This window comes from Emys orbicularis, chromosome 6 (genome assembly GCF_028017835.1).
Source record: "Emys orbicularis isolate rEmyOrb1 chromosome 6, rEmyOrb1.hap1, whole genome shotgun sequence".
Taxonomy (NCBI): domain Eukaryota; kingdom Metazoa; phylum Chordata; order Testudines; family Emydidae; genus Emys; species Emys orbicularis.
In genome coordinates, this window is record NC_088688.1 from 60,793,155 (window position 1) to 60,817,028 (window position 23,874).

The 23,874-nt window shown below is 45.6% G+C and overlaps 1 protein-coding gene across 1 annotated transcript in view; it reads left to right on the forward strand.

The window, feature by feature from the left end:
* The window catches only part of ARSK (arylsulfatase family member K), a 49,226-nt gene extending 26,671 nt beyond the window's left edge, over positions 1-22,555 (forward strand). Inside the window, exons 6-9 of the mRNA XM_065406654.1 lie at positions 663-834; positions 3,820-4,044; positions 21,426-21,650; positions 21,751-22,555. Of these exons, the coding sequence (XP_065262726.1) occupies positions 663-834; positions 3,820-4,044; positions 21,426-21,650; positions 21,751-22,031 (903 nt within the window). The 3' untranslated portion in view covers positions 22,032-22,555. The remainder of the gene's footprint in view (positions 1-662; positions 835-3,819; positions 4,045-21,425; positions 21,651-21,750) is intronic.
* The last annotated feature ends 1,319 nt before the right edge of the window (positions 22,556-23,874 follow it).

A 23,874-nucleotide genomic window follows, 5' to 3' on the forward strand; every position in this document is an offset into this window, starting at 1 on the left:
GGTCCAGTTTACAAATGTGGTGCCTAAATAAAAAATATCCATTATAGACCATGGCATTTAAATCGGCACAAGGCATAAAACTGGCCTAAATGCCAATCTGAGCATCCAAATGCCAGAATTTATATATCCAGTATATATTTGAAAATTAGACTACCCATATGAATTCTTTTTCCAAGATACAAATTTCACACCAGCTCTTCTGGAGATTTTCCCAGAAAGAGTAAATTGCCATGTTGATCTATTTTCCCAGATGACGCCTAGTCCTATGGAGGCACATGGTACAACATCTTTCTTTTATGTGGTGCTATGCCCACACTTCTGAGATTAGTTACTGAATATAGTTCTAAAAGACTATGTCCTTTATCTATTTTTATTTTTATTTTTTGAGATATCAGCTGGCAGGTCACATGCAGCTGGGTCCTACTCTAGTTTTCCAGCTGATTTTTACCGGTGTCCAGGCTCTTCTTTGCAAGGTGGTGATTGAATATCTGTAAAAGTATCTAGAAAACAAGGAGAAAGTGGCAGGAATATAACAGATAATAAGCAGGTGCTGCTTGGACCACAGTTAGAGAATTTCTGATTTAAACTAATGTTTTTCTCAAATCCATTGTAAAAGCATTACACTCACTTGCCAAAATAATTCAATTTCCTCTTGTTTTTAGGTGACGTATGAAGCCATTAAAATTCCAAAATGGCCTCCTCTTTTAGACATGCACCCAATAGATTATTATTCTTCTTATACCAAGAATTGCACTGGACAGTTTACAAGGAAAGAAATCAGAGATGTCAGAGCATTTTATTATGCTATGTGTGCAGAGACGGATGCCATGCTTGGTAGGTAATCTTCCAGAATAATAATACAGAAAAGAGATTTGAAGCTGTTAGTAGATAACTCTGATCAGGCTAGCCTTTTGTAAAGAGTTACTCAAAGTTATGTGTAAAATAGCTTCCTAGATATTGCATAAATCAGGGGTGGCCACCCTGAGCCTGAGAAGGAGACAGAATTTACCAATGTACATTTCCAAAGAGCCACAGTAATACGTCAGCAGCCCCCCATAAGCTCCCCCCACACTCCCAGCGCCTCCCGCCCACCGGCAGTCCCACTGATCAGCGCCTCCCCATCCCTCCTCGCACCTCCCAATCAGCTGTTTCGTGGCATGCAGGAGGCTTGGAGGCGGAGGGGGACGGGGTGGGAAGGGGTGGAGTGGGGGCAGAGCCAGGGGTTGAGCAGTGAGCACCCCCCGGCACATTGGTAAGTTGGTGCCTGTAGCTCCAGCTCCGGAGTCGGAGCCTGTAGAAGGAGCCGCATATTAACTTCTGAAGAGCCTCATGTGGCTCCGGAGCCACAAGTTGGCCACCCCTGACATAATTGATGCATGTGCAAAAGAACTGGATGGCTTAGAGTATTGCTGTCAGATTTGGAAGGATTAGATTTTTGGATGGTAAATGTTGATTTCACTGATGAAACTGATGAAAAAATATTTCCATTAGTGATGATCAACATTTACAGATAGGCAAAGAAAGAAAAATCATGCTTGAGAACTTATTTGAGATTGTTATATCACGTCAAAATATACAAAGATATATCCTTAAATCAATTTCTGTTTTATAGGTTGTAAACTTTTAACTTTTTGATATCATTAAATTGCCTGCAGGGGTCCTTTCCCCACTGTCTGACCCTCCCTATACTTTCTTGCAACTGTGAAATTAAAATCCATAAAAATAGAAAAAATGCCTAAACAAACATGGATATTACCTGTTGAAGGTGTTTGTTTTTTTAAAATCAAGTTCTGCCAAGCCTACTAATGGACTATTTTACTGAGGGTACGTCTACACTTACCGGAGGGTCCGGCGGCAGGCAATCGATGTTCTGGGATCGATCCCGGAAGTGCTCGCCGTCGATGCCGGTACTCCAGCTCAGCGAGAGGAGTACGCGGCATCGACGGGGGAGCCTGCCTGCCGCGTCTGGACCCGCGGTAAGTTCGGACTAAGGTACTTCGAATTCAGCTACGTTATTAACGTAGCTAAATTTGCGTACCTTAGTCCGAAGTGGGGGCTTAGTGGGGACCAGGCCTGAGTGTTCTCACTTACTGGTGTGAATTCAGACCAGGATGGTAATTGTATGTTGAAAGGTGTTAATAGCGTTAAGACCTGGTAAAAGTCAATGGATATGCTAAGCACCCTTCATTCAGGCTAAACAATGGATCAATTAAATAGCCCTTTGTTTAATGATGGCTGAAACAATAGAAGCAACTGCCAAAGACACAGACATCAGGGGAATGCCAAAGTAGAAGCTAAGCCATGTGACACAAGTGGTTTCCTGGCAAGAGATTGCAAATGCAGGGGCTGGGGGTATTGATGAAGTGTCCTTGTGTGAAGGAACCAGAAAAGAAGGGAGAAGGCAAGCAGACTAGAAAGAAGCAGAGTGAGTGTGGCCTTAGAAAGAAGTCATAAGAGATCTTTTGGGAAGAATACTCACTGAAAAGGTAAACTTGGATTTCTGCACTATGAGATTGCCTCCTGGTTGTTTTCTACTATGCTTAAGGAAACAGAACTTTGGTGCAATCCTATTTATTTACAAAGATTCTACACAAACAGACACCTGATTCCGCTCATTATTTCTCCTCTGAATGGAAACAACCTAGCAAGGCCCCAAATATTAGCTAACTGCTTGGGCTAGCGCGCAACAGTTGTGACTATGAAGTAGACAACAAAATGACCTATGCAAGGCTCCCATGTTTGTCCCTGGATATAATAGCAACATATTGAAAATTACAAGAAAAAATAAGTTAAATCTAAATAAGCACGCAAAGTTTCCATAGTTTGTTTTAAGATATACATGCAGGCAAATCAGCCTTAATTTACTGTGTTTTGTTTCTTCATTTTAAAAAGTGATATCTAAAGAACAAGAATTCTCAATAAATAGAACAGTTACTTTAAATATTTTTGTGATGTTAGAATGATTATATATATATAATCATTCTAACATATATATATGCAATGGGTGCATATATATCTAATATATATATGCAAACGACCAATCCTCCTGGTCACACAGGGGTCTCATGGAGAAACAGTCAGGCCTCCCTGGACCTCTGATTCTGAAGCGATCATGCTGCTGCAATACGTGGTGCAGGGTAGCTTTCGACTAGGGCCCCTCTTCTGTAAAGTATTTAAGTATGTACATAATTTTAAGCATGTGAGTAGTCTCATTAAAGTCAGTGGGATTACTCATGCTTCAAGTTACGCATATGTAGGTACCTTGCTGAACCATGGCCATCCCTTCTACCATGCTTCCATTGATCCTGCCCCTCTTTCTCTCTCCGTTGCACAAATCTGAGGCTGTAGTAGCTCCTGTGGAGATACATGCACAAGAGAGAATGAAAAGCACTGTGCCTGGGATAGAGTGAGGGCTCAATCAGGACCCCCAATATCCAATGCTTTGGGTGGGGGCCTCTGCTGTCCAATTGCTCTGGGTATTGTTGGCTGCAATGGGATCCCATCCAGAACTGTGGCTGGCCTCCTTTGTGGGGAGGGAGTGCCTCTCATCCCTTCAAGATGTCCTTGGTGGTGGTTCAGCCCCATCCCCAGGCTGGGATTCACAGTCCCCAGTAATCTCAGACTATAATGGATATTGCAGTGAGGGGTGGAGTCTCAGGCTTTGCTTTCAGTGGGAAGGAAAGGAGCTCCAAGGCTTTTGAACAGCACCCCAGTTGCTAGCAAGGGCCCCTCCCCTCAGGATGTGCATGCTGCTCTTTAGGTGCAGAAGCTTAACATAATATCTGAACATACTTTTTTCAAGTCTCTCTTTTGTTGCAGGTGAGATCATTTCAGCTCTAAGTGATACAGGACTTCTTAAAAGAACCATTGTTATATTCACAGCAGATCATGGAGAACTTGCTATGGAACATCAGCAGTTTTATAAAATGAGCATGTATGAAGCAAGTTCCCATGTTCCTCTTCTAGTTATGGGGCCAAGCATTAAAGCTCATCATCACCTATCAAATGTGGTATCTCTTGTAGATATTTATCCAACTATGCTTGGTAAGTAACTTGATTCTATTTGAAATAACTGAAACTTTGAGATTTGGGTATGAATTGGTGGTGGCAGTAGTAATAGCATTATGTTTAGGGTTCCGTTGTGATAGGTGATGTACTAACATAGTAAAAAACAATGCCTGCTCTGAAGAGCTTACAATCAGATTTAACACAAAATCAACAAGTGGTGTAGGGATTAAATAGAGGGATTGGAAGAAGTGGGACAAGGGTAACAGTGATAGGAATATGTGGTCACAAAGACTAGTGATGTACGCAATCAGTTTGTTTCAGATATTTACATTTTTTTCCTCTTTTTTTAGTCTTAAGATGTAAAGACACAAGCAATGTTATGGATCTCAGTAATCCCTACTACTTATTTACTTGACCATTGACTGTAAGCATCACAGTACAAGTGAGTCCTGAGGCGGGATTTCAGGTCAAAGTCAAGGTAGTGGCTTTACTTAATAGTTTGAGGACGATGTTCCATTTATAAAGGGCAGCATGGCAGAAATGTAAAGGAACTTGTGAAAGAAGTGGACAAATAGGAAGATTGAGGTGGGCATCAAGAGCCGAGAGGAAGGCCAAGGGGTGATGTAGTAAAACCACAAGAGTGGCTACGTGGGAGGCATAGAATTATGAAGCTTCTTGAATATGAGGACAAGAACAGAATTATCAGACACATAGATGAATATGATTTGTTGGGGAAGAGTCAACACCTCTTTTTTGTAAAGGGAAATCATTCCTCAATCATTTATTAAAATTCTTTGAGGGTGTCAACAATCATGTGGATAAGGGTGATCCAGTCAATACAGTGTACTTGGATTTTCAGAAAGCCTTTGATAAGGTCTTTCACCAAAGGAAACTAAGTAATCATGGGATAAGAGAGAAGGTCCTCTCGGATCAGTAATTGGTTAAAAGATAGGAAACACAGGATAGGGATAAATAGTTTTCACAATGGAGTGAGGTAATTAGCGGGGTTCCTCAAGGATCTGTAGTGGGACGAATGCTATTCAACATGTTCATCTGGAAAACAGAGTGAACAGTAAAGTAGGAAAGTTTGCAGATACAAAATACTCAAGATAGTTAAGTCCAAAGCTGACTGCCAAGAGTTACAGGGGGATCTCACAAAACTGGACAACTAGGCAACAAAGGGCAGATGAATCATAGAAGTGTAGGATTGGAAGGGACCTCAATAGATCATCTAGTCCAGTCCCCTGCACTCAAGGCAGGACTAAGTATTATCTAGACCATCCCTGACAGGTGGCTGTCTAACCTGTTCTTAAAAGCTTCTCATGACAAAGATTCCCCAACCTTCTCTGGCACTTTATTCAAATTCAGTGTTAAGTGCAAAGTAATGCACACTGTAGTTGGGATGATTTTTTTCCTCATATATAATCATGGGTTCTAAAGTAGCTGTTACCTCTCAAGAACGATCTTGGAGTCATTGTAGATAGTTCTCTGAAAACCTCAGCTTAATGTGCAGCAGTGGTCAAAAAGGCTAACAATGTTAGGAACCAATAGGAAAGGGATAGAAAATATCATAATGCCACTATATAAAATCCATGGTGCACCCACACTATGAATATTATGTACAGTTCTGGTTGCCCCATTTCAAAAAGGTTGTAGCGGAACCTGGAAAAGGTTCAGCGAAGGGCAACAAAGATGATCATGGGTATGTTATGGCTTCCATAGGAGGACAGACTAACAAGATTCAGGGTGTTCAGTTTAGAAAGGAGACTATTAGCAGGGGATATGATAGCGGTCTATAAAATCATGAATGGTGTGGAAGGAGTGAATAGGAAAGTCTTTCCAACAATATAAAAACTGCACATTGTTCCCCAAATCCTCCCACCACCCAGAGTCAAAACCTTAAACATGTATAGGTGCACACTGAATCCATAGCTATGTGCTTGCCTGGGGATGTGGGGCAAAGCACATGTTGGGCTGTGAGCTACACCTCTACTCACCCATTTTGTAGTGTGGATATAGCAAAAGTACCTGGGAATGTGTTTAGATATGCCGTCAATGCCATTCCCACAATTCCTGGTACCTGCATGCTCTGGCCCTTCTCCTACCCACCTTGTCACCCACTATGTACCAGATGCTACTGCTGGTTTATACACAGTTGCTCGGCATTTAACCCTTCATTTCCATGCAACCTGCTCATTTCTGCACAGTTCAACTGTGCCTAATAGGAAGAGGCACATCATCAGCATTGTGCTGTTTGTTGGCTGCAGGAGCACTCCAGGGTTCTGGTTAACCTCTAGTGTGAGTACAGCAAGCATTATGAGTTTGGGAGGAGTATCCAGAACATCCACATATGAGAGTATCATGAAGAAGCTGGCAGAGATGGGCTTATCCGGACTGGTGTGCAGCACAGGGAGCGCATCAAGCACTTAAAGCTGAGGATGGCAACAGCAGGTCCGGCAACTCCCTATCTATATGCCCTTTCTACAAGGAGTTTGGACCGGGTGCTTGCCACTGCCCTGAGCACAGAGCCCACTGTCCTTCTTGACATACTTCCAAATGCAGACCATCTTATGTTCAGACCAGAGCAAGGGTGTAAAAGAACTCTGGGGATGGCACTGGCCAACATCACAATTAACTCCCATAAACAGACTGTGGAGCAGGAAGCCTAGGATCAGTCCACGTGGCCGGATGGGCTAGTGGGTGTCCTGGGTGAATTTTCAGAGGATCTGTTCTGAGATGGGCCCACGGAACAGTCCGGAGAGGAAGCTATGCGGAACCAGGAATCGGATCCATAGTCTGGTAAGTGCAACCAATCATCTTTATTATTACCATGTGGGAACTTGTAGTATAAGAGTGGGATTTCTGGATTATGAACAATAAAATCATTGTTATGGAGGATATTACATAGGATGGGTTTAGCTTTGAGTGAGGGTAAAAGCCACCCCTCTTTCTCTGCATCATGTGTGATCTAAAGTGATTCTAAGTATTGCCCAGGGCGGGAGGGTGATTTAAACATACATCTAGTGATTCTTAACTATTTTTTAAAAAGAATAATAGCAAATTATGAACAGTAACAGGCTTAGCAAGCATGATTACATATCTTTGCATTTACCACTGTCTGCAACTCAATCACCCCAGTAGCATTAAAGCATTCTCCCAGACAGTATGGATTATAAATCCCACTGGCTGCATTAAGTAGTAAAGTCCCTTGTGGACTTCAGTGCTTGGCCGTCTGGTTCTGTCCATTCACAGCACACTGTCTGGGCTGGGGTTGGGAGTGAAAATCAGTTCTGCTCTTCGGAACTCTCTGCATCCTACTTCAGCATCCTGTTAATATTCTCCTGAATTTTCTCCCACTCCTGGAAGATGCTTGATAATTTTTCATACAGGAGAAATTCAAGCAGGTTTGTAAAATTCCTGGGTAGGGCAAACTTCCAGTGGCTGCCTACATAACTAACCAATCCTCTCCATGCTTTGATATGTTGTTCAATCACCAGGCAACCACAAAAATCTCCCTTGCTTAGATAGATGGGTTTCTGCATGCAGCCTGCAACATTGTTTGTCCTTCCAAATAATAATATCATCCAAGGCTTCCCTGGCCTGAAATAATATTGAAACGAATACTGGTAACAGAGCCCTAGCCCCCACAACCACCTCCTGACATTTTTTGTAAAATAACAGTTAAATCTGAAATTCTTACCATGGTTTGTCTTTTGGCTGGGAATGTTGCTAGAAGAAGCTTCTGAATACATCAGTATGTGAAGATGCTGAAATAAAAGCATACCAGGTTGATAAAAGTTTTAAACCTTGGCCTCATTTTGATGCAAAACATAAAGTGGGAAGGATTCTTTCCTTCTCCCAGCCCTCCGCCTCCCTTGAAAAAAGTAATAAGCTCTTTCATTTTCTTGACAGGCATTTCCACATCAGCTGCACCAACATTACTACACTGGACTCTTAGGGATAGAACCCTCAACCACCATGGGAGGAGAAAAAGGTCAGATGAGATGTCCTGTGACCTGGGGTACAAGAGAGAAAAATACCAAAAAGCAGAGGAGTGGGAAGAAAGAATGCTCGCCCAATTCCTCAGACATGACCAGAGGAATAGGGCTCAAGCCCAGCTGCTGTTAGACAGACAGTTCACCATGATGGCCAACAGGGTGCAGCTGCCAGTATCAGCTCCACAGCCACCTTCATTGCCAGCTCTGCTGTTGACTCCTGTACCATCACCAGTGCTTGCAGACTCTCTCTGTGGTACCACATCATGCAGCCAGTGCAGCGACTGGAAAACTCAGACTGACCAACCAGTGAACAGCTCTATGAATTGGAATGAGCAGATGTACCCTGTGTACTCCATCCCTGTACAGTGCAGTTGCCATGTTTGGCCAGGGAGGAGGAGAACAGGAGGCACATTTGACATCCAGTTCCACTACCAGCAAGACTGACTGTGAAGCTTGGACTTCAGTTAATTGTACTGTTTCACAAACCGTTAGCACTTTATTTAACTTTGCACATTTGTCAATAATTGTTTATGGCCAGTGGGCTGGTATGCTTACAATGGCTTTACTATTACTTTGTTTTGTTTTCTTTGGGTTTTGTTAATAAATGGTTTGGTCGCACAATTCATTGGTGTGTGTGTGTGTGTGTGAGTGCATGGAAAAGGAGGAAGAGTCAGGAAGTTGTCTCCAAAGCTTTTGATAAAGTATCAGTCTCATCACAAAAAGCCAATATTAAATATACAATAGCAAACCAGGTTATACATCAGTACACAGCCTTTCTGCATCACAGGTCCATATCCACAACACCCTGAGATGCTAGGATGTGGCATGTAAGGGATCCGCATTTTCTTCTTTGAGTGATTGCTCATGTGTATACAGCAATAGGTGTGCGTGCTTGTGACGTTATTGATATAATCTGGGACCATATAGATCATTGTTGCAACCAAGGTCCTGTAGTGGCACCCAAATCTTGTATAAAGGGGGTCAAATGGGGTGTCTAAGACAAGGTTATGGATTACTGGTTATAATTATGCTGTCTATATGTGCGTATCAGTGTTATAGTTGAAGTTATGAATATTGGCTCTATACTGTCTGTATTGCAAACTTATGCTATGCTTCTGGGTGACATCCCAGACAAGCTGGTGTTAGCTCTGCCTAGCCTGCTTGATGGCCCATTAAGAACCATCAGCTATACAATGGACTCATTGAGAAAAGGCAAATATGCCTTGAGACTCAGCAAAGTATGCAGGGACTGGCCCATGTGACTCCAGACTCCATTTTGCTGTAATTTTCCACAGTAAGAACAAAGGGGTGTTCTTACACCTGGAAAAGACTATATAAGGCGGATGCCTCATCTCCATTGGGTCTTCAATCCTGCTTCGCACCTCTGGAGGAACTTTGCTACAAGCTGAAGCTTTGAACAAAGGACTGAGGACCCATCCCAGCGGGGGATGTATTCCAGAGACTTGATTGGAACCTGCAGTTTATTCTATCGCTGCTGCAAGCCTGAACCAAGAACTTTGCCATTACTGTATGTAATTGATTCCATTTAACCAATTCTAACTCTCATCCCTATCTTTTTCCTTTTATGAATAAACCTTTAGATTTTAGATTCTAAAGGATTGGCAACAGCGTGATTTGTGGGTAAGATCTGATTTGTATATTGACCTGGGTCTGGGGCTTGGTCCTTTGGGATCAGGAGAACCTTTTTCTTTTACTGGGGTCTTGGTTTTCATAACCATTTGTCCCCATAACGAGTGGCACTGGTGGTAATACTGGGAAACTGGAGTGTCCAAGGAGATTGCTTGTGAGACTTGCGGTTAGCCGGTGGGGTGAGACCGAAGTCCTCTTAGTCGGGTTGGTTTGGTTTGCCTTAGAGGTGGGAAAACCCCAGCCTTGGGCTGTAACTGCCCTGTTTGAGCAATTTGTCCTGAGTTGGCACTCTCAGTTGGGTTCCGCCAGAACCGCATTGTCACAGTGCTCGCCACGTGCACCGGTGCCAGAAGTTTTTCCCCTAGCAGTACCCGTAGGGGAGCGCCCCTAGCCACCCCTGGAGTGGCGCCTCTATGGCGCAGTATAAGGGGCACTGTGCACTCCCCCCATCCTCAGTTCCTTCTTGCTGCCAGTCAAGGTTCATCGGAACTGCTCTGCTCCAGCTTCTCTGCAGCTTTCCTCTTGAACTCTTGTTTGTTCATAGTTAGTAGTACCTGCAAAGTAGTTTAGATTAGTGTTAGTTTAGTTTAGTGCGCCCGGGTCGGGACATGCCCCGTGCCTCGGGCTTTAAGTCGTGCGACACTTGCAGTGAGTGACCCGCACTGTTTATGCTGTCTGAGGGAAACCCATCTCAGCGATCGCTGCAAGATTTGCAGATCTTTCAAGCCTTGGACCAAGAAGGAAAGGGACATTCGGCTCTGAGCCATTGTGATGGAGTCGGCATTGACCCCGACTCCGGTGCACCACTCTGAGTCGGCACCGGGTACTGCAGTGTTGGTGCGCGGCGACCCTTGGGTGCCTTCCACCAGTCGGCACCACTCCCCATCCACGGGGCACGCCAAGAAGGCTAAGAAGAGGTCTTCTCCGCCGAGGCACCGGAGCAAGACCGAGGATGAGACTAGACCCACGTTGGGCAGTTCTCGGTCCCCGTCGGCCTCAGGTTGAGAGGAGTAGTCCGGCCCATTCAGCGCAGGCTTCCCCAGATGTCTGGGTGCCCTCTATGCTGGAGGCCCTGCAAGCGGCCCGGGACGTTATGTCTCTGCCGGTACCAGGGGCACCGCCACCATTGGCTCCCCGGTCCAGAGGCAAGCCACCGTTTGGATCTCTGCAGTTACCACCTGGTCGGTACCGTTCGCAGTCGAGGGAATGTTCCCGACACTGTTCACCGCTCAGCGACTGCCCCGTGCGCAGTCCGCGTCGGTCCCCGTCGACCCCCACCAGGTTGTCTGGCTGCATTCCAACTGACAGGGGTTCCAGGCACCGCTCCGCCTCGAAGGACTGTAGATCTTGTGAGGGGAGCGGGCCCCGTTGAGGGTCCTCATCTCTGAGAGGCTACTGTAGGCCATTGTGATACAGGCATCAACGCCGTTCCTGTTCTTCGTCTCGCTCCAGGACCCCGCAGCGGCACTGCTCCCACAGTCCCGGGTGTCGATCGCCGGCACCTCGCCATCGCGGATCCTCCCGTCGGAACCGATTGCGGAGCAGCTGCTACCGGTGGTACCGTTCCTCCACGTCAGGATCACGGTCTCGTGGTTGGCACAGTTCCCGACGCCACTGCTCCTCCCGGTCCAGGGACAGCGGCAGGTCGTACGCCAGCCCGGCTTCCCTTCGTAGTTGTCAGTCCAAGGGACAGGCTAATCAGGCTGAACAGCCTGCTCAGCCGGTGCCGCAGCAGGTGCAGTGGCACCGGGCTCCTTGGCCGGCACCGTGGTACCAGTGGGCCCCGTGGCCCCCAACGCAGCCCCTGGTGGGGGCTTGCCCAGTGGCCTGAGCCTCGGAAAGACTGTCGGCCTCCCTTTCCCAGCCTCCCAGAAAGGAGTCGGTGCGGCGTGCATCTTCAGTTCTGTGCCCGGAGGGCGACCAAGTGGTGGGACCTCCAGTATCAGAGTATGCAGAGTACCGCATCCTCATCCTCCCCTGATGAGGTGATTATGGCCCCTCCTCCCTCTGTTCCGCAGGAGGACTCTAAAGCCCAGGAACTATTGAAAAGGGTGGCATCAAGCCTCAACCTTCAGACCGAGAAGGTGGAGGAACCCTCGGACTCCCTCTTCAACGTCCTCTCGGCCTCGGCACCAGGCAGGGTGCCCTCCCACTCCATGAAGGGGTGGCAAAAATTTCAAACGCCTTGTGGCAAACCTCGGCTTCCTTGCCCCCCATCTCTAAGTGGGCAGAACAGAAGTACTTTGTGCCCACCAAGGGGCCTGGATACCTGTACACCCACCCTGCCCCCAACTCCCTGGTGGTCGAGTCGGTCAACCACAGGGAGAGGCAGGGCCAACCAGCCCCCACTCCGAGGCTGGACTTATTCGGGAGAAAGGTTTATTCGTCCTCAAGTCTCCAGTTAAGGGTGGCGAACCATCAGGCTCTCCTGGGTCGGTATGAGTTCAGTTTGTGGGGCGCTCTACCCAAATTCGAGGACTCCCTGCAGGAGCATGACAGGAAGGAGTTCTAAGCTCTGGTGGAGGAGGGTACTGCGGCTGCCAGGGCAATCCTGCCGGCAGTGTCGGATGCCACAGATACGGCTGTAAGGTCTATGGCCTCCGTGGTGTCCATGAGGAGGGCGTTGTGGCTCCTGCTGTCTGGGTTGTCCAGTGAGGCGCAGAACTCCTTACAGGACCTTCCATTCGATGCCAAGGCCCTGTTTGCAGAACAGATGGACATGAAATTGCACGGCCTGAAAGATTCCTGCACAATGCTTAAGACACTTGGCCTCTAAGTCCCAGCTCCAGCCAGGACCAAGTTTAAGCCTCAGCAGGCTCCCACCCAGGCCACCCACTCTAAATATGAGCCCCCTTATAAAAAGTCACGGGACTATAAGAAAGCCTGCAGAGGCAGTCCTGGTCTGCCTCCCAGCCTGGGTCCTCCAAGGGTAAACAGGTGGGAAAACATCAGTTTTGACAGGACGCCGGGGGTGACCTACCAGTTCATACCAGGGGTCCACCCGCAATAAAGCTTCCCTTCTCCAACCGGTTGTGTGCTTTTCTCCCGGAGTGGTCGCGGCTGACTTCAGACCGTTGGGTCCTCAACACCGTCTCCTGGGGCTACACCCTCCAGTTTACCTCTACCCTGCCCAACCACCCTCCGCCCCCGTCCCTCCTGGAGGACCACTCTTGCAAGGCCCTGCTCAAGCAGGAGGTGGGGCGGCTCCTTGGCTTAGGAGCGGTGGAAGAGGTGCCAGCGAAGTTCAAACGCAAGGGGTACTACTCCTGCTATTTCCTTATCCCGAAGGCCAAAGGGGGGCTCAGGCCCATCCTGGACCTGCGAGGCCTGAACCAGAACATGGTAAAGCTCAAGTTTCGCATGGTGTCTCTAGCCTCCATCATCCCCTCTCAGCATGAGTGGTCTCTACACCCCAGAGGTGGTGCACAGGCTTTTCCAAGAGTGGGGAACTCCCCAGATGGACCTGTTGGCGACTCGGCAGAACCACCGGTGTCCCTGGTTCTGCTCCAGGGGGAGTTGGGAGTGGGCGCCATCTCCGATGCCTTCCTCCTATCCTGGTCGGGCCAGCTTCTCTACACCTTCCCCCTGATCCCGCTGATCGGCAAGGTCCTGGAAAAGATAAAAACGGACAGGGCCCGGATCCTCCTGATTGCCTTGGCATGGCCCAGGCAACATTGGTACGGGACCCTCACGAGCCTGGCAGTCGCCCCACCGTGGTCGTTGCCATCCTGCCTGGACCTGCTCTCCCAGGGCCGCCTCCTCCACCCCAACCTAGCGGCACTCCACCTCATAGCGTGGCTGCTCAATGGTTAGGCTGGGAGGAAAGGACGTGCTCAGAAGGGGTTCAGCACGTCCTCTTGGAAAGCAGGCGACCCTCCACACGTCAAGCCTACTTGGCAAAGTGGCCGCGGTTTTCCCGGTGGGCAGCTGAGCAGGGCGTTTCACCGTGGCTGCCCCAATCCAGATCATTTTAGACTACCTCCTTCACCTTAGAGCCCAAGGCCTAGCGCCCTCGTCCATCCAGGTCCACTTGGCAGCCATATCGGCCTTCCACCCGCCGATGCAGGGGCACATGGTATTCTCCCATGCTATGACTGGACGATTCCTTAAGGGATTGGATCGTCTCTTCCCGTAAGTTAGGCCCCCAGTCCTGCAGTGGGACCTGAACTAGGTGCTGGCCCAGTTGACGGGTCCCCCTTTTGAGCCGCTAGATACCTGCTCCTGGTCGCATCTCTCATGGAAGGTCACCTTCCTGGTGGCGATCACGTCAGCTAGACGGGTCTCGGAACTCAGGGCCTTGACCTCCGAGCCCCCGTACACAGTGTTCCAGAAGGATAAGGTCCAGCTCCGACCACCATCCTTCGTTCCTCCCTAAAGTGGTCTCTGCCTACCACATGGGTCAGGACATCTTCCTGCCAGTCCTCTGTCCCAAGCCCCATGTGTCCAGTGAGGAGCGCCGCCTCCACACGCTGGATGTGAGATGGGCTCTGGCCTTTTACCTGGAACGGACTAAGCCATTCAGGAAGTCTTCGCAGCTATTAATCGCCTTGGCTGAACGCATGAGGGGTCGGCCCATCTCCACTTAGCAGCTCTCCAACTGGATCACCTTGTGTATCCATACCTATTACGACCTGGCGGGAATCCCTCTGCCATTTATTGTGAGGGCACACTCGACTAGGGCGCAAGCCTCGTCCGCTCCCTTTTTAGCCCATGTCCACATTCAGGACATTTGCAGGGCTGCCACATGGTCTTCTGTTCACACAATCATCTCGCATTATGCGATCATCTCCCAGGGAAGATGCCGGGTTCGGCAGGGCTGTACTCCGTCCTGAGAGTCTGTGAACTCCTACCCACCTCCAACAGATACAGCTTGAAATCACCTATGGTGGAATAAACATGAGCAATCACTCGAAGAAGAAAAGACAGTTACCTTTTCTGTAACTGGTGTTCTTCAAGATGTGTTGCTCATGTCTATTCCACATCCCGCCCTCCTTCCCCTCTGTTGGAGTTGTCTGGCAAGAAGGAACTGAGGGTGGGGGGAGCGCGCAGCACCCCTTATACCGTGCCATAGAGGCGCCACTCCAGGGGTTGCTGGGGCGCTCCCCTACGGGTACTGCTAGGGCAAAAACTTCCGGCACTGGTGGACGTGGCGAGCACGCACGCCTATTGTGGAATAGACATGAGCAACACATCTCAAAGAACACCAGATATGGAAAAGGTAACTGCCTTTTCTCATGCTTGCCTGGACCCATTCCTGGTGCTGATCAGTGCACTTTCTGGTTGCATATATCAGGCCTGCATATATCAAGTGTCTTAAGACTGTTCCATGTGAAAATTCTTACTTTTAGCTTTGCAGTGTTGTGTAGGGCACAGCAGGCCACAATAATTTTGGATGGCATTGGCCACACAGGCATCCAAATGTTTTTTGGCAGTACCATCTTGCCTTCTGCTTGCCAAATGTGCACTCAACCACCATCCTGTAACTGCTAAGCATGTAATTAAACCTTCTTCTGCCAGGTCTTCTGAGTTCAGGGTATGGTTTCATGAATCATGGTAGGAAAGGGTTAGCAGGTTCCCCTAAAATAAAAGTTGACAGACACCCCATTGGTAACCATGCCATTTGGAAGGAATAAGGTCCCTGCTTGTGCAAACAGGTAAACACCAGATATCCTCAATACCCTAGCATCATGCACCTGTCCTATATATCCCATGTTGATGAACCTGCCGTTGTGGTAGTCCAAAGCCTGTAGAACCAGGGAGTAGTATCCTTTGTGGTTGACATTCACTTGCCTCTTTTGGCAGGCAAACTATGGGCACATGCATGCCCTCAATGGTCCCAGCAGTTTGGGAACCCCATTCTCTGAAATCCAGCTATTATTTCAGGCACATTAATTGTGCCCATCATCTGTGGCCATACTACTTGTGGACTGGTATGGCCTCCCTCATTTGCATGTCCTGGTGCTGGAGGGTCCAGGCAGGCTCCTACCAACTATATGAAGGTCTACTACTTCTTTCAGAAGTGCTGGAACCACTACTGGTCATCCCAGGTCTGCATGGTGATCTGATACAACCACAATGTGCTACTTGTTCTGCACTGGAAGCCCTGGCCTACATTTGGGGAAACTGCTGCAGCTGCAGTAAACACCAGTCTGCCATGAATATAACCTCCTTTGGGTCCCACTTCCTTCCACATTTCAGAAACTGCCATTTAAATGTCATTCAGAATCTCACAGAAAAGTACCCTGCTGCATAAATACATCAACCACCAGCAGGAGCAGCTTAGTTGATGGAATCCATGATATGGCCCCCAGCTAGAATGAACAGAAGTGACAAGTGTGCAGAGCTAGAAGTGCCTCAGCTAAATGTGTTGGCAAGCTAAAACCACTTCCACACAGGAGTCTGGGAAGGACAGAAATTCTTCCACAATACACCACAAATCAATTCCTAGAATAGCTCCTGTTGGTAAAGTGCTAAGAACTGTGGGCTGTGTTCCCAGAAATCTTAGTGCCAAACACCTGTAACTGCTGCACTAGTGTGGACTTGGCTACGTGGGGTAATGGGCACATGGACACTCAGGCAGGCTTGGCTAGCACGTGTCAATACGCGTGCAAGCCAGGACACGGGCGCTGTAGACATACCATAGAGACAGGCTAAGATGCAGCATTAGATGAAGGGAAACAAGTCAGGAATGGGAAAGTAGGTCTGTGAGTCACTGGTGTAAAGATGGTAGTTGAAGTCAAGATGACAGAGAAAGGTTATAGGAGGGACAAGAGCGGCCCTTGAAAGTTGTAGCCCTGTGAGACTCCACTAAAAGTGGAGGATGGGAGGAGGCAGATCCACTAGAATAAGTGCTCAGAACCACCAGAGAGGTAGGAGGAGAACCAGAAGATAGTTATGAAAGCCAAGGGGACAATTTCAATATTTCAAGAATAAGAAGTTATGATTACTCCTTCTGACACTGTCAGAGGCCAACAAGGCTGAAGATGAAATAGATCAGACCGTAAAAAAAATCTTTCAAGATTTTGGTGAGAACAGTTTGAGTGGAACAGGGGAGGTAGAAACCAGATTGGAGAGGGTTTAGAGTAGAGATGAAGAAGATTATTTCAAGGCAATGGTTGTAGATGCTGCATTCGGTGAAATTGGAGGAGCAAGAAAGAAGAGAAACATGCAATGTGGGGAGAGGCAGGTCTGGTCAAATGTGGGTGTTTTGAGGAGAGGGGAGATGAAGGCAAGCTTGTATTTTCAAGGAAAAGGCCAGAAGATGGAGAAATTGAGGAGGAAGGGAAGGAAGGAAGTGAGATTGGGAGCAAAGTTGGTCAGGAGTTATGAGAAGATGGGTTCACTGTGTGAGAGTCCACAGGTCCTGAACCTGAGCCTGCAGGTTCACAACCACAACCCTGCCCAACTTCTGTACTAGTGACCAGAAATTGGGAGCCCTAAAGCCTTGCACTCCATTAAAGGTACTACACATGGGGACCCGACTGGAGGATCTCTGGAGTCCCTGATAGGGCCGGGTTCACTATTTAAGCCACAAAGAGACTAGAAGTTGTCTGGGCAACAAAGTGGATCCTGGCTTGCTTCTGCTACAGACCCTACCATCCGCTGCCTCACTTCTAGCATAATCTGCGCCTCCTGACTTCAACCCTACCCTGTTCCCGGCTCCTGCCCTCGGCCTCATTCCGGTCCCTCAACCTTATTGCCCTGGTTTCTGACTGCTCCAGCTCTGACCTTATTCAGTTTTTTGGCTTCTGACTTAGTACTGACCCTTGGCTTCAGTTCCTGTTTCCAGTCTGACTCCAGTTCTAATGCTAGGCTATGGCTCTATAGCTTCAGACTTTCAACTTTGACACCTGGCTCTGGATCTGCCTCTTGGCCTCTGGTTCCTGAACACTGCACCGACCACCAAACCAGACCACCCATGTCCTGGGCACCAGTCTTCCACAGACCCTGACACACTGGATCAAGCAGAGAGGTTAGAGGAGAGCAGATGAGACCTCAATGTTGAGTGAGCAGCTGTCTTGGTGAGTGGGAGAGTTTATCTAGCTTTGAAGGTCAGACTTGACAGATGATGAAGCTAGTAGGATGAAAATGGTACATAGTTACAAGATGGAGAGCCAGGTGTCAAAATCAGAGAGGAAAGTGGATGGGGAAGAGTGGAGTGGACTCTGACAGCAACGTTGAGGGGAGAGAGAAGAGTCAGAATGTTGTCCAAAGGAGAAGTGAAAAGGGATAGAAGGAAAAGGGTAGAACTGGCAAAGTTGTTGAGAGAGAAGAGAAAAGAAAGAACACTAAGAAAAAAGATGTTCTTTCTCTTCTGTTCTGCCACTTCCACTTCTCATATGTCCTCCTATCCCTCTGCCCTCAACATATTTCTCTCCTTTCATCTCACTGGTTTGTCACCCTTTCTCCTCTGCCCATTGTTATCTTTTCCTTAATGAATTGCATATGTATTAAAAGTGCTGAACTGCCAACATTGGAAAGTGATTGTGTCCAAAGAACAGGTACAGCAACAAACAACAGAAGCACAAGCTTTTTGTCCAAGGAATGTGTGACTTCTGGAAATGTTGTGGCTATGTTTGTCAGTTCATCTGGATCAGCAGACAGATCTGTAACAAACAAAAACCAGTTAAGCTCAGGCCAACATTAGCCCTTTCAGAGCCAGGACAGGATATATACCATTTTATGAACTGGATGTAAATCCAGATTTGATCCCAACAATATATTAACAGATTTTAAATCACTCCCTTCTTGGTTGTGTCTGTCACTCCCTCCAAATAATTTATTGATCCAAGTGTTTTAAAATCTTTTCTTTTCAGTCTCTCTTCTTGAAATCTGTATTTTTAAAGCCATCTCCTTCCTGTTCTCTCACTCTTCTTCTGTTCTGCCAATTCCTCCTTCCTGTAATCAGTATGTCAAAAATAGAAACATAAATCAAGTAGAATTAAATTATTCAGGTGACTAAGAAAAAAAAGGAAGAAGCATCTCAGTCATCTTTTAACCTTTCCTTTCTGGCAAGTGATGAAACAACCCATGCGTCTTTGGCCATTACAAATGTAATTGCTTTGGCTTATATGGTCACAAGGAAATATTCTCTCTTCTCAAGAAACCATCTTATCGAAATACTTTGTTTTCGGATAAACTGGAGATTCACTCCTTGCCTGTCTGACTGATTTGAGGATAAATGGCAGAGGGTGCAAAGGGTCGTGAGTGACCCTGGCAGAAACTCTGTGGTAGGCATAATTTCCCTAAGATTGCAACTCTTATTCCATATCCTTTAACAGGGTGGGACACGCCCTTCCCTCCAGGTGGCCTCAGCTTTGCTGGTCAGCATGGAGGTGGTTTGGGCGGTGTGGCTCCCTCAGCCCCATTGGAGAGGCTACAGCTATTGAAGATGTTAGCCTTGAACACTCCTTGTGTAAAGGACCAGGGCTTATATCCCTTGTGCACCCATTTAGGGCTGGGCATAGTCTGGACCAAAGACTGTAGGTTACTGGTTTACATAAGATACCACTTTTCTTCCTACTGCTAAGTCAAATGCTGCCTCCATGAAGCCACCTGTTCACCTGTTCAGGATGCAGATCTATAGACTGATGCATAGCCTATAGAAACAATTTAACAAAGTTAGGAGAGGAGAAGAAAGATGTTAGATGCTACTGAGAAAAAATATGTCACCAGTATGGGCTATATACATACAGTAGGTGCCATTAGCAAATGAAGTGACTACTCTATGTACCTGAAATAACCTATGCATAAAACAGGAGATAACACACTACTGCAGTCCACTGTGAAATGGAAAACACAGAGTTATTAATGACACATAGTATACTGTGTTTGAAGGTATGATAAAAATAGTACTACATTCTTAATAGACACTTCGGTGTTTAGATAGCATGGGTGATATTCTGTATTGTGCCTCCTAGAGTATCAGTGCATCTTTGCACACTCCTAACCTAGGCCTGCTCTGGGGGCTGGAGAGTCCCCTAGTATAATGTAGCTCTTGGGGGGCAGCCTGAGTTATGGCAGCCTACCTGGACTGCACCCTGCCCAGAATCTCTTTTGCACCATGTGCTGTTGTGTTGCTCCCCAGGGTTATGACTCTGAGGCACCTCACTACCACTTGCCCTTAGTGTGAAACAGTCTTGTCTGTGCCTGCTGAAACCAGCAACCTCTGGCAGCACAAGCACTGACTTCTAGGTCTCCTCAGGCCTTACTCTGTGTGTGCAGGTAGTGATGGGCACACACCAACCACTTAGTTTCAGAGCGCTCCTTGCAGTATCAAGGCCCTTAATCCACTGAACAGTCACAGAATTACCAGGCTCGCAGCTCCCAAAGGAACAGTACACATCAGCTTGTAACGTGCAACCCAGGATCACCACTTTGATTGACATCACAGCACTTATATTTATAGTGAAAACAAGAATCAGTTTATCTGTTATAAAAAAAAATAGAGATTTAAGTGATAGTGAGTAAGAGTATTAGAAACAAATAACATATTAAACAAAACTATAACACCCTTTGTAGAGGCTAAACTAACAGGTTAATTTCTTGTCTAAAGATGCTTATCTCACCCAAAGTTCTCTCCAGTGTTTTCAACTAAGTCTGGTTGAGACCCTTTTTCATGAAGCAAAACTGCGGTCCTTTTTCTTCCTCAGTAAATTGTGCCCAGGCACCTCCTTTGTCCCTACCAAAATACTCAGGCAATTGTTTGAAGAACACCTCTAGATAGGGTTCTTCCACCCCCATTTTTTCTCTTCCTGTTAGTTTCTTTCTCAAATCCCCACAATTCTTCATTTGTATTCAGTTCAGACTGGTGATAGGAAATCCACTGTGAACCAGACAATACTTAATTTACATGTAAACAGATGGATAAACATCTCCTCTCTGACAGGAATCCTGTTTTTCACCTTTGCTGGTGACCAATCCCTAGCCACAGACTTTAAGAAGACATTTTCCATATATATGTACACACGCATAACTCCTTACATAGTGTCTGTACATACATTTCACAATGATACTGAGTGACGCAGACTTTTATTCAAGACCTTGCATGATACTGTTTTGCTGAGCTATAATGTAAATACCAGAGGGAAGAGATTCCTGTGCCCCTTGTCAGTTGGCACTAAGAGGTTCCTGAGTCAAAGCTGTGGCCCTGCCCTTGGCAGGCCCCTTCTGCCCCCCACCCCACTCCCAGCATGGGATTACAAGAAGATGGGTGACCTTGGGCGAGTCACTTCAACTCTCTGTGCCTCAGTTTTCTCATCTGTAAAATGGGAGTAGTGATACTGACCCTTTGTAAAGCATTTAATCTGCTGAAAAGCGCTATATAAAAGCTAAGTAATAATAATGCAGTGCCTAGGCCAGGTGACTCCTCCCCTAGTCCCATATGGAGCTTTTAGGGCCCTTTTACGTTGCTCTGGTCTTTTCATATGGCATAAAGGGTCCAGAGTGTTGGTGGATCTCACCTCAGACATACAAAGACAAAAGAGCATGACATGAACTGCAACACGGGCCCACTAAGGTGGAATTCACATTGATGTGACAACCGTATCTTAGAATTTCCTTGCTTTGTGGTTTTATGCCTCAATAATGTCCTTTTTAGTGAACCTCTGTGTTTCTGTTTCCGATCAGGAAGCATAATTAGAAGGCATGCTTTAACACAGTAGTATGGTCACTGTTCAGAAAACTAATAATTTAGTGTTTTGATAACGTTAATTATCATTATTAGAGTTAATTAAAAGAAGTCTTAACTATGTTTATATCTTTGTTCAGATATAGCTAGAATTCCTATCCCGCAGAATCTCAGTGGATATTCCTTGATACCATTGTTGGCTGAAAGGGCAGAAGATGAAGTCTCATCCAGAAGGCTGCACCCCACATGGGTCCTGAGTGAATTTCATGGATGTAATGCGAATTCTTCCACCTATATGCTTCGAACTGACAAATGGAAATATATAGCATATTCAGATGGGCATTCAGTACCTCCTCAGCTCTTTGGTATACTAACCACATTTCTTCACTAGATATTTTTAATGGTTCTGTTTTTACCAAATCATATCTTGGCAAATTGCGCTTAACTGGTTTTTGTTTGTTACAGATCTGTCTGCTGATCCAGATGAACTGACAAACATAGCCACAACATTTCCAGAAGTCTCACATTCCTTGGACAAAAAGCTTCGCTCCATAGTAAACTATCCAAGAATCTCTGCCTCTGTGCACAAGTACAACAAGAAGCAATTTATCAGCTGGAAACAAAGTTTGGGACAGAATTATTCCAATGTTATAGCTAATCTCAGATGGCATCAGGACTGGTTAAAAGAACCAAGAAAGTATAAAGATGCAATTCACAGGTGGCTCCAAATGAACACTAATGAATAAAGTAACTGCAACAAGGGATTATTGACTGCCCTTATAGTAACAATTTCTATTAAATGAGCACAATGAACGCACTCAGGAAAGGAATATATGCAGTTGTAATTGCAACACTATATAATTCATAACATCACAATTTGTTTGCTAATTTAAGATAGCAATCCATGAAAATAAAGCTCATGCAAGCTTTTATATCCGTGTTAGCAAGTTAAATGTGTTTGTTTTATAACTGACCACGATACCAAACCTAGCTCCCATCATGTAAAATTTCATATTTTTAGGTGTTAATCAGCTTTTAAGGATACATGGGAAGAAAAGTACACATATATATATGTATAAATTGCTTTGTATAAAATATTGTGTATTAAGAAAATACAGAATGTATTAGCCAATTAATATTTAAGCAACAAAATTCAAATGAGATTTTGCATGTGTAAGGACTAATTAAAAACTGAATAAAGACCTCAGGATTCAGTCCAGTGGGATACAGATTATAGTGAAATATCCTAGCACCCAGATAGATTTTAAAATAATGAAAAAGATTCTCCGACCCCACACCCACACCAGAAAGGATGTGGAGCATCAAAAAAGGGCAATAACTAGTTTTGGTCTGAACAAAAATTCTGAGGCTATGGTAGGTACCTGAATAGACATATAGGTAGGTACCTGAATAGACAACTAACTAACTCACTCTCTCTAAATATGTATATACATATATGTATATATATACAGGCATATAAAAATTAGAGACCTGTGGTTCTCTTTCCTCTCCTAATGAACTTTGATGGACAGTTTTCAACGTCTGTTTCTGGGGCCTGCTATCCAGAACTCAACAATATGCAAACTTTGCATATAAATCACAGAGCAATAAATAGGCAAATATAAACACCAATTTTTCTCTATATGTGACAGGAAACTACAAAGCATGAAAACCAATGTTTGTGAGTAGACCTATTCATTAATCATCAACTGTATGCTGTGCACTGAATAAAATAGATATAGTCTGTCAGGAAATCTTACAGTCTAAGGTACCAATTCTCCATGCAAGTGGACACTTACACCTATATGCATCTGAATGCAGAATCTGGGATTAAAAGATAAAAGGAAGGAGATGTGCTGCAATGGGAATCCCAAAGAAAAGCTTAACTTTGAAAATGTCAATATTTTTAAATCACTTCTAGTAGACCTTACAGAAAATAATCAGTCTTACAAAGAAATGGAGCGTAGGTAGGAAAATTGACTGGCAACTCTAACCTACTCTGTTTTTTTAATGAAATACATAATTACACGAGCATTTCAATGTGCAGCTGCTATAGTAACTATTCACGATCACATTATGCTTCATTTTTAAGAGCTCTCGAATAGGAATCCATAATAAATATTTCAACACTAAAATTAAACTGGTAAAGATAAACATTAAAATACCATCTGCTTTCTGAAATTAAACATTGTACACCTATTCAGTAACTGAATCGATAGACTGATTTACTAGATGTTTTAAGTGTGGTATTTTAAACTGTAGTGTATCATGGTTTTGCTCCCATAATACATTAAAGCAGATCTTACACATACCATTAGTATTTCCCCCTCAGTTTTTATTCTGAATCAAAGGTATACATTAATAGTGCAAATGAATCTCTGAGCAGTGCAGTGTAAGTTACAATTCTTGTTAAAAATGAGTACAAGGTTCAGATAGTGATAAAATCACTGTCAGCAAAACTGAAAAATAGAAAAGGGATCAGATCTGAGGAATATATTGGAAACTGAGTATATTACTTGAGAAAAATATTCACACATGAATGTCTAGGACTGCTCAAGACTTCAAGAGCGAAGAGAATTACAGTGTTCA